At 36.8% G+C, this 15,318-nt stretch overlaps 1 protein-coding gene across 1 annotated transcript in view; it reads left to right on the forward strand.

Moving 5' to 3' along the window:
• The window catches only part of SYCP2L (synaptonemal complex protein 2 like), a 69,771-nt gene that overhangs the window by 25,086 nt on the left and 29,367 nt on the right, over positions 1-15,318 (forward strand). The window contains exons 15-19 of the mRNA XM_045841666.1: positions 3,290-3,429; positions 11,358-11,451; positions 11,961-12,058; positions 12,912-12,969; positions 13,073-13,157. Of these exons, the coding sequence (XP_045697622.1) occupies positions 3,290-3,429; positions 11,358-11,451; positions 11,961-12,058; positions 12,912-12,969; positions 13,073-13,157 (475 nt within the window). The remainder of the gene's footprint in view (positions 1-3,289; positions 3,430-11,357; positions 11,452-11,960; positions 12,059-12,911; positions 12,970-13,072; positions 13,158-15,318) is intronic.

The following is a 15,318-nucleotide window of genomic DNA, read 5'->3' on the forward strand; positions in this document are numbered from 1 at the left end:
TGTGTGCACTGGCCGAAGTCCCACTGGTGGCATGCTGCTCCTTCCTTGGCTTCTGCCCACCAGTCCAGCACTTGCTCCCTGTCTCTTCAGCATCAGCTTACCAGTTCAGCTGTGTTCCTGGTCAGGCAGCCCCACACAGCTCTCACTCTAGTCTCTAGTGCTGCTGTAGCTTCCCATGTGTGGAAGAGGTGTAAGGCTAGCTGCCCCACCATATGGCTTTCAGGGTCCACCAGCCCTAGCCTCCTTCCCTTGTACCCCACCTGCCCAGTGCCTGCTGTGCTTCTTGCCAGGCAGACTATGGACGCCTGGGGAGGGGTGCTGGGAATGCTTCTGGACCATGTGGTCTGCAAGAATCATGGGCCCAGGAACTGAGGCCCCTGGCAGCCAGCTAGACTAGCAAGGCAAGGGGAAAGTAAAGAGTTCCTTGTTTTCACACTCTTTGCTCTTTTAAAGATGTCCCCCAGAATACCCTGTGTGGTGGAAGCAGATAGGAGGGTATGTCCCTATGTCCAATCACCTCCCTAGCCCAACACGCACCCTGTACACTTCTTCCTGCTGAATCATGATATGTTGCCCTGGTTGATAGGACAACACATGCTCCTTGGCATGATCACACTGTAGCTGCTGCTCATGCACAGTCCTCCATGCTTCCCAACCATGCCCCCATTTCCCCTGTTATAATACCTCAACATAATAAAGGCCACATATGGAAAACCTACAGCCAAGCATCATGCTCAATGAGCAAAAACTAAAAGCATTTCCTTTAACATCAGGAACCAAACAGTGGTGTCTGCTTTCACCTCTCTTGTTCAACATGGTACTGAAATCCTAGCCACAGTGATCAGTCATGAAGAAGAAATAAAAGGCATCCAAACTATTACTATTAATTTAAGATACATAAAATATTGTTGATATTTACTCTAAATAAACATTTTAGAAGAACTTCATGGGTTTTCTGACTGTGGTACCCCTAGCATTGTTCTTCATTGTTTAAATCCCTGAACTCCAAACCTTGCTACTGTAATGGTTTTCAGGAACCAACTTGCCAAAGTTAATATTCTTTTTTCCCCTTCAAAGTTAATATTCTATACTTCATTAACATATCACTTTTCTGTGAGACTATGATTTACTGTGTGCCTCACAGTATCTGAAGGAGATAGGTATTACTTTCTATTTTTATAGCCAAGGACACTAAAGATTGTCTAGCAGATTCTCCAAGCAACACCTTAGTTTTGTATGCAACTTCTTGCTAAGAAGTTGGCAGTGTTTTAGTAGTATGTTGAATGCTTGGTGCAGCCTTCAGGTAATTTCTTCTGATGCTTGTATGTTTGCATTGAGCTGTACAGCCCAACTAGATGTATACTTTTAGATATTGTTTGAATTACTTTTGTGCAGTGTTTCATAGACTTTTCCTGCAATGACTAGATATTCAGCAAGACCAGTATTTTGGGGGATTACTGAGCTTTTCCCTAGGCCAACATTGTCCTATAGAAACATAATGTGAGCCACATATTTAATGTTAAATTTTCACATAGCCACATTAAGAAGTTGTTTTAAGTGGACTAATTTTAATAATATACATTTAACCCAATATATAAAAATATCAACTTTCTAACATGTAATTAATATGGAAAATTGATCAGATATTTTACTCTTTCTTGTAGTAAGCCTTCATGGATTGACATGTAATTTATGCTAATGGCGCACTTCAGTTTGTACTAGCCGTGTTATAAATACTCAGTAGCCACAGATCCAGATCTAGGTGTGTCTTACTCTGTTTTCCTCTTTCCATTCTCAACAGTTGGTGACTTTAGCTTTGCCCATTCTTTCATAGACTGTACTCTTTTTTCCTCCTGCTGTTTCCAACTCAGCATGAACTTATTATGGCTTATTCTTGGACTCCCCTTGAATTTTTGTCTAAGCCTGAAATCTTCAATATTTTTCATCTCATGGCACACAAACTAATTACTAAAAATCTGTAGCACACCAAAAAATATATATTTTGCTCATCTGACAAAAATAGGTAAAATTTTGATACCTATAATTTTTGTTCTCCAGTGACTTTTTAAAAAGGCAGGTACCTATACTTGTATATAAGGATTTCTGGCACCAAGAATTAACCAATCAGGTGCAGCCTTATTTTGTGATGTGACCAATAGAATGTCACTCTATTAAGACCTATATATTTATGGTTCAAGACAGGGCATTCACTCTGGATGGCTATTTTTTATGTTGGCTATTGTAATTTTTTAAAAAGTTAATCTTCATTGTATTTTTCCCATTACCATTTAGTTCCCTTATGGCTGTTGTCATTTTTTTGGTTGACAATCTAAGGAAAAAGAGGTCATTGCCCTTGACTAAATAGTTAGGTATTGCAAGTTTAAAAAAAAAAATTCTTGCAGCACACTCGTTAAAAATCATTGGTCCAAGCTATTTTCTGTTCTAAACAATTACTATTTGTCAGTAAGGGGCTGGTGTCCTGGAAGGGGACCCTCAAGGAGACTGTTGTCTGAGGAACAGGACTGTTTGTGATGTTTCCATTTCTCCTGTGTAAGTGGAGAACATTGAAAGAAAGGTAGATTATTCCATTTTGCATATTGTGACCATTGACATTTGATCTGAATTTTAGAAATGAGTGGGATCTGGGTGAGAGAAAGAATGAGAATGAATGTTAGTTATTCTTAATATATTGGGATGTAAAACATCTGTTATAAATGATAGCTTTATATTTAGAAAATACTCTTTGAAAAATGGGTTGAGTTTTAGAAGATGAAGCTATCTCCATTGCTGTGTGGCTAAGATCAGTTACTTTCTATTTCTGCCAAATTAACCACTTAATCATATTGTGTGTGTCTATAAACACACATGTGAATCTAATAAAAGTAACTTCAAAATAACTTTTAAAATATTTCTTTTCACCCTGGCTGGTGTGGCTCAATGGATTAGGTGCCAGCTTGCAAAACAAAGGGTCACTGGTTCGATTCCCAGTCAGGGCATATGCTTGGGTTATGGGCCAGGTCCGCATTTCGGGGGTTGCTGTGAGAGGCAACTACACATTAATGTTTCTCACCCTCTCTTTCTCCCACCTTCCCCTCTGTCTAAAAAATAAATAAAAAATAAAAAATATTTTAAAAAGACACATTAAAATATTTCTTTTCAGCCAGTAATTACAGGAACATCTGGACAATTGACAAATATCACAGTACACTTATAAAATTATAAATTATAAAAATTTAAAATAAAACTTACAGTTGTTGATACACATTGGTATACTTTATTTTTTTTCTAGAGACTGAAAAGAAGATATTTATCATTTACCTGAAGCCTATTAATATCAGAAACCAAGAAGTGAGGAAAATAGAAATCCATTTTGATTTGCAATTCAACATATCACAAGCTTCCATTAAAGCTTTAGGAGAAGACAAACAGGTGGCGGGTTTAATTGTCTTTAGTTATTTTACTGTGTTAGTATGTTTTCATGTCTCTTAAGTTTCCATGTTGGGTTTTTAAAAATTGAAATATAACTGATATATAATATGTCATTCACATAACAATGTTTCAGTCAGTGATAGACTTCATAGATGAGGGTGGTTCCACAATATTATAATGGAGCTGAAAAATTCCTATCACCAAGTGACATTGTAGCCTTCATAACATCATCATCATAGTGCAATGCATTATATGTGTGTTTGTCATGGTGTAAACAAACCTACTGCACAACCAATTACATAAAAGTATGACACATGCAATTATGTATAGCACATAATTGATAATGATAAGCAACAATATTATTGACATATATTTACTATTCTATATTTTTGTTTCTTTTTAAAAGTATAATAAAATGTATTTTTTATTATATAAATTATTTTATTGTTCAGTTGTCTGTACTTTCTCCCCACCCTTCACCCCTCCCCATTTTTGTTTCTTTAGAATATTCTTTTTCCTTACTGAAAAAAGAACTTTGCTGTAGAACAGTACACTGTGTTATGCTGGCAGCAGCCTCATACGTCTGGTGCTTACTGTGTCTTTTGATTGCATCATTTTAAGTTGTGTTTGTTTTAATCTCATGTTGTTTTTGTACAGTAACTTGCTGTACAGGATTGAAGCCTAAGATCAGCAGACTCTACCATATAGCATAGGTGTGTACTAGGCTACACCATCTGGGTTTGTGTAAGTGTACTCAATGTTCACACAGTGATGACATCACCTAATGATGCACTTCTCAGAATGTAGTAAGTGGTGCATGACTATTAGTTTCAGGTGTATAGCATAGTGATTCAGTATTTGTGCATATAGCAAACTGATCACCACAAAAGTCTAGTGAGCTGTTGCCATAATTAAAGATTTTTTCTTGTAATGAGAACTTTTAATTTACGCTCAGCAGTTTTCAATTTCTAATTCTCCCTTTAGGTCTTTTAATATTTGCTTTATATAGGTAGGTATTCCTATGTTAGGTGCATAAACATGTATAAGTATTGTATTGTGCTGATACGATTGACCCCTTTATCATTAACTAATAATCTTCCTTGTTTTTTATTACAGTGATCCCTCACCTATCGTGGGAGTTACATTTCAGAGACTCCCGCGATAGGTGAAAATCCACGAAGTAGCGACGTTATATTTGTTTTATTATTTATATATATTTTAAGGCTTTATAAACCCTTCCCACACTCCTATAAACCTTCCCCACTCTCTTATAAACACTTCATATGCTCTTAAACACTTTCTGCACTCTTAAACCTACATAATTTTAACAACATATAAAATTCTATGTGTACTTACCAGTGAAGTAAACGTAATTACTTCTATTGGGGTTTTAAACCTGTGATACAGTGAAGCCGCAATAAGTGAACTGCAATATAGTGAGGGAGAACTATAGAGCCTTTGTTTTAAAGTCTATTTTGTCTGATATAACTATAGCTATTCCAGCTTTCTCTCGCTTTCCATTTGCATGGAATATCTTTTCCATCCCTTCACTTTCAGTGTGTGTGCTTCCTTACATCTGAAGTGAGTCTCTTGAAGGTAACATATAGATGGGTCTTTAAAAAAAAAACAACTTATTCAGTGACTATGTCTTTTGAATGGAGAATTGAACTTATTTACATTTAAAGTTATTGATAGGTACATGCTGATTGCCATTTTGTTCATTTTTTGTGTGGCTCTTTTATACATCCTCTGTTCCTTTCTTCTCTTGTTCTATTTCTGTATGATTTGATGATTTTCTGTAGTGGTGTGCTTAGGTTCCTATTTAAAAATCTTTTTTTGTGTGTGTCTACTATAGTTTTTTGATTTGTTACTGTGAGGCTGATATAAAGCAACTTGTGCCAGCCTATTTTTAAGTTGATAACAATTTAAGTTGAACTTCATTCAGATGCTCTACATTTTTACTCTTCCTCTCATGTTTTATATTGTTGATGTTAAAATTTACATCTTTTTATCTTGCATATCCCTTAACAAAGTATTGTAGTTATAGTTACTTTTATTCAGTTATCTTTTTAACTTTCATATTAGCTTTATAAGTAATTATATTAGCTTATTTACATTAGGTTGTTCATAATTTTACTGCATATATATCTTTATCAGTGAAATGTATAGTTTTATATATTTTCCTGTTACTAATTAGCACCTTTTCATTTAAGCTTAAAGAGACCATTTAACATTTTCTTGTAAAGATGGTTTAGTAATGATGAACTCCTTTAGCTTTTGCTTTTCTGGAATACTTTATCTCCAAATTTGAATGCAGCATTATCAGGTAGGATATTCTTGGTTGGAAGTTTTTTTCTTTGAGCACTTTTAATATATTGTGCCACATACCCTTGGCTTGAAAATTTTCTCAGCAAATTTTCAGCTGAGAAAACTGATAGTCTTAGATGGGGTCCTTTATATGTAACAAGTTGTTTTTCTCTTGCTGCTTTTAAGATTCTTTTTTGTCTTTAACTTTTGACACTTTAATTATAATGTATCATGTTGTGGGTCTTTTGGGTTTGTTTTCCTTCCTTCCTTCTTCCCTCCCTCCCTTCCTTCCCTCTTTGGGTTTCCTGGATCTGGATGTCTATTTCCTATTCCATGTTAGAGAAGTTTTAAGCTATTATTTCTTCAAATAAACTTTCTTCCCCTTTCTCTCTTTGTTCTCCTTCTGACCCCTATAGTGAATGTTTGTCCACTTGATGTTGTCTCAAATATTTTATACTATCCTCACCTTTTTCATTTTTTTTTTTTTTTTGCTTTCTGATTGGATGAGTTCTGTCTTAAGGCTCAGTGATCCTTTCTTTTGTTTCATCTATCCTGTTGTTGAACATCTGTAGAGTGTTTTTCAGTTTTAGTGACAGTATTCTTAAGGTCTGTGACTTCTATTTGGTATTTTCTTATATTTTTAATGTTTTCTATGAATTTCTCACTGTGATCATCCATTATTCTACCATTGGTGAGTATTTTTATGACTATTATTTTGAACTGTTTATCAAGTAAATCACTTATATCCTTTTCATGTAGATCTTCTTCTGAGACTTATTTTGTTTTCATTTGGAACATCTTCCTGTGTTCCTACATTTTATTTTACTCTTTTTGTTGCTTTCTATGCATTAGATAAAATAGCCACCTCTTCCAATCTGAAGGAGTGGCCTCATAAAGAAATGAATCTTGTTTCTCAACCCTGCCCTAGCTCTTCATTTTCTCTCAGTCCTGGGAAAGTCCAAGCAGCCTCTTTCATTTTTAGTGGCTCCTAGTATTTGAAATTGTTCCAAGAGCTGTCAGTATCCTAAAGGAAAAGATCTCAGTCAACACCTAGATTCAGGCTGATTGGAAAATAGACTATCAGCCAGCAGCTTTTGAAGTATGAAGATATTTACAGTCCTGTGGGACTATGAGTGTGAGTGCAATCCCCACTGTCCATTAGAACCAGGTGATCTAGAGGTGTACTCTGGGTGGCAGCCACAAAAATTGGGTGCTAAGTGACAGTACAAGCTCCTTTCTGGAAGATACTAGTGAGCTTAGTGAGGCAGAGAGGGAGAAGGCAAAGGTAGCATCCACTGGCCTCTGTTTTGGAGAGTACCTCAGTAGCCTCTATGCATGTGCCCAACCAGAAATCTGCCCCTCTTGCCACATCTTCAGGAAAGCAAATAGGCCTTTTTCAAAGAAAAACTGGGGGTGTGTTTTAGTCTGCTGTGTGAGCTGTGCCCTAGGGGTGATAGCCAGACAGGAACTGTCTCTTCAGCTGTTATAGTCCTATGGGACACAGGGATGCAAGCCCTGATGGCCATCAGAACCAGGCAATCCAGGGGCATACCCTGGGTTACAGCCACCAAAACTGGGGCACCAGATGTAGAAATGGGTACCAGATGTTGTACAAGTTGCTGTCTGGGAGATCTTGGTAGTCTGGTGCGTGGCAGAGGGAAAGTATGAAGATAACACCTGCCCTCCAAGTCCTCTGGGGATTCACAGTCAGCCCTAAGTTCTGTGTTTAATTAGAAACCTGCCTCTCAGGCAGCAGCTATGGAGATAAGTGAATAGGCCTTTTTCACATAAAGACTGGACATCTCAATCTTTTGTGTGTCCTGAGGGTGGTAGCTAGGTAAGAACACTCTTCATTGTTTGCAGTCCTGAGTTTGAGCCCTGCTGGTCGCAAGAGCCAGGCAATTTAGAGGTGTCCCCTGGGTTGTAGCTGTAAAAATCAAGGCACTAGTTGAGAGGATAAGCTGCTGTCCAGAGACACTGGCAAGCTAGGGCAAGACAAAGTAGAGTATAATGATAGTGCTTTCTGGCTTCTGTCCTTAGATGCCTGGCACTCAGACTGAAGTTTTAAGATAAGCAAATAAGTTTCTTTTCAGTGGGTTGCCTCCATGCTGGGCCCTGGGGAAGGCAAGTGAGCCCTTTAAGAACTGTTTCTCAAAGAAATCAGGAAAAAAATCCCATTTGATATAGCAACAAGAAAAATAAAGTACCTAGGAATAAACCTAACCAAGGAGGTAGAAGACCTGTACTCGGAAAATTATACAACACTGAAGAAAGAAATTAAGGAAGACACAAACAAATGGAAGCATTTACCATGCTCATGGATTGGAAGAATAAATGTATGGTCATCAAAATGCCCATACTACCCAAAGCAATTTATAGATTCAATGCAATCCCTATTAAAGTACCCATGACTTATTTCACAGATATAGAACAAACATTTAAGAAATTTATATGGAACCATAAACAACCCCAATTTTGAGAAAGAAGAACAAAGCAGGAGGGATCATAATACCTGATATCAAACTGTATTATAAGGCCACTGTAATCAAAACAGCCTGGTACTGGCATAAAAACAGGCTCATAAACCAATGGAACAGAACAGAGAGCCCAGAAATAAACCCAAGTCTCTGTGGTCAATTAATATTTGACAAAGGGGAAAGAAGCATAAAATGGTGCAAAAATAGCCTTTTTAACAAGTGGTGTTGGGAGAACTGGACAGCTACATGCAAAAAGTTGAAATTTGATCACCAACTTATGCCATACACAAAAATAAATTCAAGGTGGATAAAAGACTTAAATATAAGTTGTAACACCATATAAGTCCTAGAGGAAAACATTGGCAGGAAAATCTTAAGACATTCCAAGCAACAACATCTTTGTGGATATGTCCCCTAGAGCAAGGGACATAAAGGAAAGAATAAACAAATGGGATCTCATCAAAATAAAAAGCTTCTGTGTGGCTAAAGAAAAGAGCATTAAAATAAAAAGAGAACCAACTATATGGAAAAACATATTTGCCAATGATACCTGGGACAAGGGTTTGATCTCCAAAATATATAAAGAACTCACATGACTTGACTCCAGGAAAAAAAAAACAATTAAAAATGGGCAAAAGACTTGAACACACAGTTCTCCAAGGAGGACATTCAGAGGCCCCAGAGACATATGAAAAGATGCTCAGTATCACTAGCCATCAGAGAGCTGCAAATTAAAACCACAATGAGATACCACCTCACACCAGTCAGAATGGCCATCATAAACAAATCAATAAACAAGTGTTGGAGAGGATGTGGAGAAAGGGGAACCCTAGTAGACTGTTGGTGGGAATGCAGAGTGGTGCAGCCACTGTGAAAAACAGTATGGAATTTCCTCAGAAAACTAAAAATGGACTGCCTTTTGATCTGCAATTCCACTGCTGGGATTATACCCTAAGAGCCCTGAAACACCAATCCAAAAGAACCTATGCACCCCAATGTTCATAGCAGCACAATTTACAATAGCCAAGTGCTGGAAGCAACCTAAGTGCCCATCAGCAAATGAGTGGATCAAAAAACTATGGTACGTTTACACAATGGAATTCTACACAGCAGAGAGAAAAAAGGAGCTTATACCCTTTGCAACTGCATGGATGGAACTGGAGAGCATTATGCTAAGTAAAATAAGCCAGGCAGTGAGAGACAAATACCATATGATCTTACCTTTAACTGCAACATAATCAACAAAAGAAAAAAGCAAACAAAATATAACGGAGACATTGAAATTAAGAACAATCTAACAATAGCCAGGGGGGAGCAGGGAGGGACAGTAGGAAGTAGGGTTTTCAGAAACTACTATAAATGACACATGGACAAAACCGAGGGGGAAGGGGGAAGCAAGAGAGGGAGGTGGGTTTGGCTGGGGTTGTGGGGGGAGAGGTGGGGAGAAAATGCAAACAAGTGTAATTGAACAACAATAATTTAAAAGAAAAAACAAAACTGTTTCTCAGTTTGTTATAGCCTTGTAAGTCTCATGGACTCAAGTCCCAATGACTTTTCAAAGCTAGATAATTGCGGAGTTTGTATCTCGGGTGCAAATCTTAAAAGTTGGGGCACCACTTAAAAGTGGGGGTTCATACCCTTTACTCCTCAATGAGAAATGTGCAGTCTGAGTTCCTTCCTGATTGTGGGTTACCATGCTAGTGGTAGGGTTTATGGTGAGATCATGTCTTAACACTTTTTGCCTTCTTCTCTGTAGTTTTTTCCTTGTTCACCTGATCTGTAGGAATCATTCAGCTACATTTGGTGTTTTTTTTTCCAGAGGAAATTGTACTATAGTAGCTGAAGATCAGTGTGCCTGTGGGAAGGGGTGAGTTTAGGAATTTCCTACATTGCCATCTTGAACCAGAACTCCTTGTTGGGTGTTGATGTGAACATTTGATTAAGCAGAAGGATTGATCTCTCATATCATGTAATAAGTAAGAGCTGAGAGTAGTGAGTTTTAATCCCAGTTCTTCTTTTTCATGTATCATCCTAATTATGTAGTGCTCAATGCCTCTTTGTGCCTCAAAATGCTTTATTTTATTTTGAATAATTGAAAATTTTTCTAGGATATTATCATCTCCTTATCATATTATTCCAGAAGTCCTGAGGATACCTGCTGTGGACTTGTTGTTACTTCCTTATCTCTCAGCTCGTTGAGGATGGAAGGGAATCACTAGGAATAGGGTCTCTTTGGAAATTTTCAATAGTTCTATCTATTGGCCTTTTCTTGTGGAAATGATCTGAGCCTTATATAGATTGCTATGCTCTCACTAAGTATAATATTTCGTATTTGTATACAAGAGCAAGGAGACTATCATAGACAGTAGGCACAGCAAAGAAATTTGTGACAAGAAAACATAAAACACTATGGTATGGTCAATAGGGGTGGAATTAAGATATCAGAGACCTGAGGGAACATGCATTCAGTTGGTATCCTTTTGGCTTTAGTTGTATAGAAAATCATTTTATGCATGCTAAAGTTCATTATAAATATAATTTCCAAAGACTTAGCCATGAGAAGACCATTTCATGAAGATGAGAAATAGAAGTAGAATCAATCAATTAATGAAAATACCTCTTCCATCATACTTCATGAGTTGGCCTGACATTATAGGTTTGCCTTCATTCATGAAAAACTTCAGAATTACATGTATCTCCACATTTCACAAAGTGAATAAAATATTTTGGGAGAAAATTGGGCTTTTCATGCTATTAAGCCACAGTTCCTCTACCAGGAGCCCCTGTGAGGAAGGGATGGGGATGGCAAGAGCCTACAGTTGGGAACTCACAGCACACTCATCCTGAGAGCTTCATTCCCTGAGTAAAGCAGGGATAGAAGTTACAGGGCTCAGACTTGGGATACAGGAAGCAAGGGCTGTGAAGACTCCAGGATGGGAGGGGCTGAGAGCAGGGAAGTGGTAAGTCAGAGCTTTTCTGGAGGATGGACGTAGGCTAGAAGCTGGAAACAGTGAAATGATCCTTCAAAAGAGGACAAGATGAGGACAAGCTTCTGGTTTATCAATGTGCTGTTTCTGAGCTTTAAATTTTCCTTAAATTTTTTAAAAAGATTACTGGTTTTAACAGTCATGTGGCTTCTTTCAGATGTTGCCTACCCAGACAGAAATCTCCTCAGAACTTGTTGATAAGTTTAATAAAGAAGACACTGAGATTCCTATCAACCATGAAAGAGAGACAGGTATATTAGAAGATAACAAATTTTCTTACTCTGAATATTTGTAAAAATAATGATAAAACCTTACTTGGAAGAGGTCACTGAAAACCTATGATCATGTAAGAATAATAAATTCATTATTGTACCTTTAGAGAAAGAAAACCTGCTAATAGCCTTAAATCATTTTCCCCACCTAATATAGTCCCTCTTCTGGGTCAACTGGAAATGACAAATGAGAAAAAAATGACATGGGTGGCAGGCAGCAGGGGATAGGGTGTGCAGTGGCCTGTCTACCTACAAGGCTGGCCCTGCACAGATCAGGTAGCCCTTATGAGTTAGAGCCCACAGCTGTTTTCTGCAGTTCCTATAGATTTCCAATCTGAGATTGGAGACCTGACCTAATTTACCAGCTTTTACCAAAAGATGGTGATGTCCCTGCACTGAGGGTCCCACAAAGAGCAATTGGAGAGTGTGCACATGGTTATGCGTGAGTACTGTTATCACTTTTATATACGCTTTTCTTAATGTGATAGATCAGGCAGAAGAATCCACTGAGCTGGCAGAGTTAAGGCGTGCTGAAGTTGACAACTGCCTGACAACTCCACCCTTAAATGACCAGTCTGAGCTTGCTGTGAGTACGGGGAGCTGGAAACAAGATTCTGAACTGTCCACTGGGTGGAAGCTGCCTCTTCTGGCATGTAGTCCATTTTCTCCTGGCCAACTATCTGTCTCTTTTTGACCATCCCTTCCTTTAGATTATTTTTGCCCGCCTTGTTTATGTGTTCTCTTTTTTCTTTCAATTTGGCTTTCCCATGGAATGAGTGACTTGGCTGGGTCTGCCTCATTCCCTCATTTGAAATCTGGCAACTGAGATGTAGGGAAAGGAGCCTAATCTTTGGGGATAGACCTGGTTTTTACTTACTACCTGTGGGAACTTGGGTAAATTACTTAACATAACTGAGCCTGAAGACTCATCTACAAAATGGAAGTAACAGCTGGTTCTCAGTGTGGACCTGTAGGATTAAAAACAGAATGTGTGTATAGCACCTAACACACTGCTTAGCATGTGTAGGGTTCTGCCCCTTTCTCTTTTACTTATATTGGATTACCCGGACACATCATACTGAACTGTGATGATAGTATAATGGATTTTTAAAAAACAAACATACCAAAGGTTATTTCTCTAGATATTTGGTCCCCTTGGGAAGTTCTGTGCTTAGTCCAACAATTCTGACACTATTGAAGACATTTTTGTAAGTTTTTCCTTGATGTTTCCCTTAGTAACTTTGGAACACTCTGATTGTCTTCGACAGTGGCAAATTTCTCCTGAGGGTGAATATCGATTTTTTGGAACAGCTAACTGTAATAAACAAAGAGCCTGGTATCTTAGTATTCAATGGAAATGCTTTTCTTTGGAGGCTCCAAACAAGTGATAAAAGAGGCCTTCGAAGGCACCATAATGAAATACATATTTTTTTCTGCAGCAAACAAAAATAACTGATAGTTCTCCTGAAAAATTGAAACTGGGTGATGCACAGCAAGGTCAGATTTTTAAATCTCTCATAAATAAGGCTTGGATGGTATATTTATATTTAAATATTTACTTGAAAAACTTAACATTTTTGTTTTTAATTTTCACCACTAGAAGTTACTTCAGAACATGAATTTTCTTCAGATTTACAAGAACAATCAGTGGAAGTTCTGGTTCCTAAATTAAAAGACAACTCTATGTAAGTGTTTTTTAAAACAAATATAAATGATGTAGATTTCTGTTAATGTGACTAGTTAATGTACAAGTCAGCTGTCTAAGTTATCCCCCTTTTCTGCATGTGGCCACGCCCCACACAAGGAGAGGGCATTATAGAATGATTGGAGCAGCAGTAGAATGTTCTCCTGACCTACAGGTCTGCTTTTATAGCCCCAGTATTATCTTTGGTGATGTATTTTTCTGCAGGAAAACATTGAATAACCTCAGCCAGAAAACTTATATCCTGGCATTAGTTTACTTGCCACTATGCATAGGTCATAGGACAAGTGATGTTTTTATAGCTTTGAGATATAATTAAAATGAAAAAACTGTACATGTTTTAAGTGTATATATTTTATTGATATTTAACATATATCTGTGATCACAAGCAGATAATGACCATATCCATTATCACCAAGAACTTCTTCCTGCTCCTTTGAAATCCCTCCCTCCTGCCCTATTTCAGTTCCCTCCCACCACCACTGCAATCACTGATTCCCTTTCTGCCACTGTAGATAAGCTTGCAGAGTTAAAAATCTTATATAAATGGAACCAAACAGTATGCGCTTTTTTCTAGCTTCTTTTGCTTTAATTATTTTGAGATACATCCATGCTGTATGTATCAGCAGTTCATTCTTTTATATTGCCCCGTAGTATTTCATTGTATGGCTGTGCTGTGAGTTGTCTATCCATTCACCTGTTGATGACATTTGAGTTGTTTCTGTTTTTTTGTTGATGCAAGTAAAGTCCTTAGGATTCATGCACAAGTCTTTGCATGGACACGTGTTTTCTTTTCTCTTGGCTAAATACATAGGAGTGGAATTGTTGGATCATTGTTGGTGCATGTTAATTTCAAAAATCCTGTCAAACTGTTTTCCAAAGTGGTTGCGGCATTTTACATTCACATCAGTAGTCTTTGAGAGTTCTGGATGCTAGACATTCTTACCAGTACTTGGTAATGTCTTCTTTATCTTAGCCATTGCAGTAGAAGTCTAGTGGAAGTGGTGTTGAGCACTTTTTCATATATTTGTTTTCCATCTATGTATCTTGTTCAGTAAAGTATCTTCAAATATTTTGCTCATTTAAAAAATGGATTATTTTTTCTTTCTTATTGAGTTATAATAGTACTCTATACATTATACATACATGTTTTTTTAATCAGATATATGTTTGCATTTATTTTCTGTGTCTTAATTATTTTTATAACTGTATTTTTAAAAAGCAAAAGTTTAAAATTTTTCTAACATCCAATTTATTATTTTTTAATGCTTAATGCTTTTTTGAGACATGCTTAAGAAATCTTAGGCAAACTCATGATCAGTAGTATTGTTTCTTATGTTTTCTTTTAGAATTTTAAATTTTAGATCTTATTTCAGTTTGTGAGTAATTTTATATATTATGTGAGATAGAGGTTGAGTATCTTTTTCCTTCCTTGCTCCTTCTCTCTCTCCACTCCTTTTTCTCTGTCTTCTGATCATTTCTCTCTTTTTCCTTTCATATGTTTGTCCTGTTGTTTCAGACCATTTATTGAGACAATTATTTTTCCCCCATTTAATTTTCTTGGAATCTTTATTGATGATCAGTTGACCATATCTGTATAGATCTATTTCTGGACTCTATATTCTGTTCCATTGGTCTGTTTTTCTGTCTTTCCATATTATCTGAATTACTATAACTTTGCTATTGTAAGTACTATTTCCCCTTTTGAAATGGGGTAGTATTAGTCTTCCATCTTTGTCAATTTTTCTTTTCAGAGTTGCTTTGAATATACTAGGTCCTTCAAATTTTCATATAAATTTTAGAATCAACTTTACAAAAAAGTCTGTTGGGATTTTGACTGGGATTGTGTTGGCTTTATAGATCAATTTAGGAAGAAGCAACATCATATACATAATATATCTCTTTATTTATTTAAAACTTTTCCTCTCAGTAATGTCTTACTGTTTTCAATGTGTAAACCTTACAAATATTTTGCTGAATTTATCCCTAAGTATTTCATATTCTCTGCTATTATAAATTTTTTAAATTCCAGTTTTTGAATGCTTATTCTATAGAAATGCAGTAGATGTGTATGTATTGATATTATATCCTTCTTAAACCCACTTACTAATTTTTTTCTACTCCAGTTGATAGAATTTTAGTTG

The sequence above is a fragment of the Phyllostomus hastatus genome, unplaced genomic scaffold (assembly GCF_019186645.2).
Source record: "Phyllostomus hastatus isolate PE091 unplaced genomic scaffold, TTU_PhHast_1.1 phas_contig_37, whole genome shotgun sequence".
Taxonomy (NCBI): domain Eukaryota; kingdom Metazoa; phylum Chordata; class Mammalia; order Chiroptera; family Phyllostomidae; genus Phyllostomus; species Phyllostomus hastatus.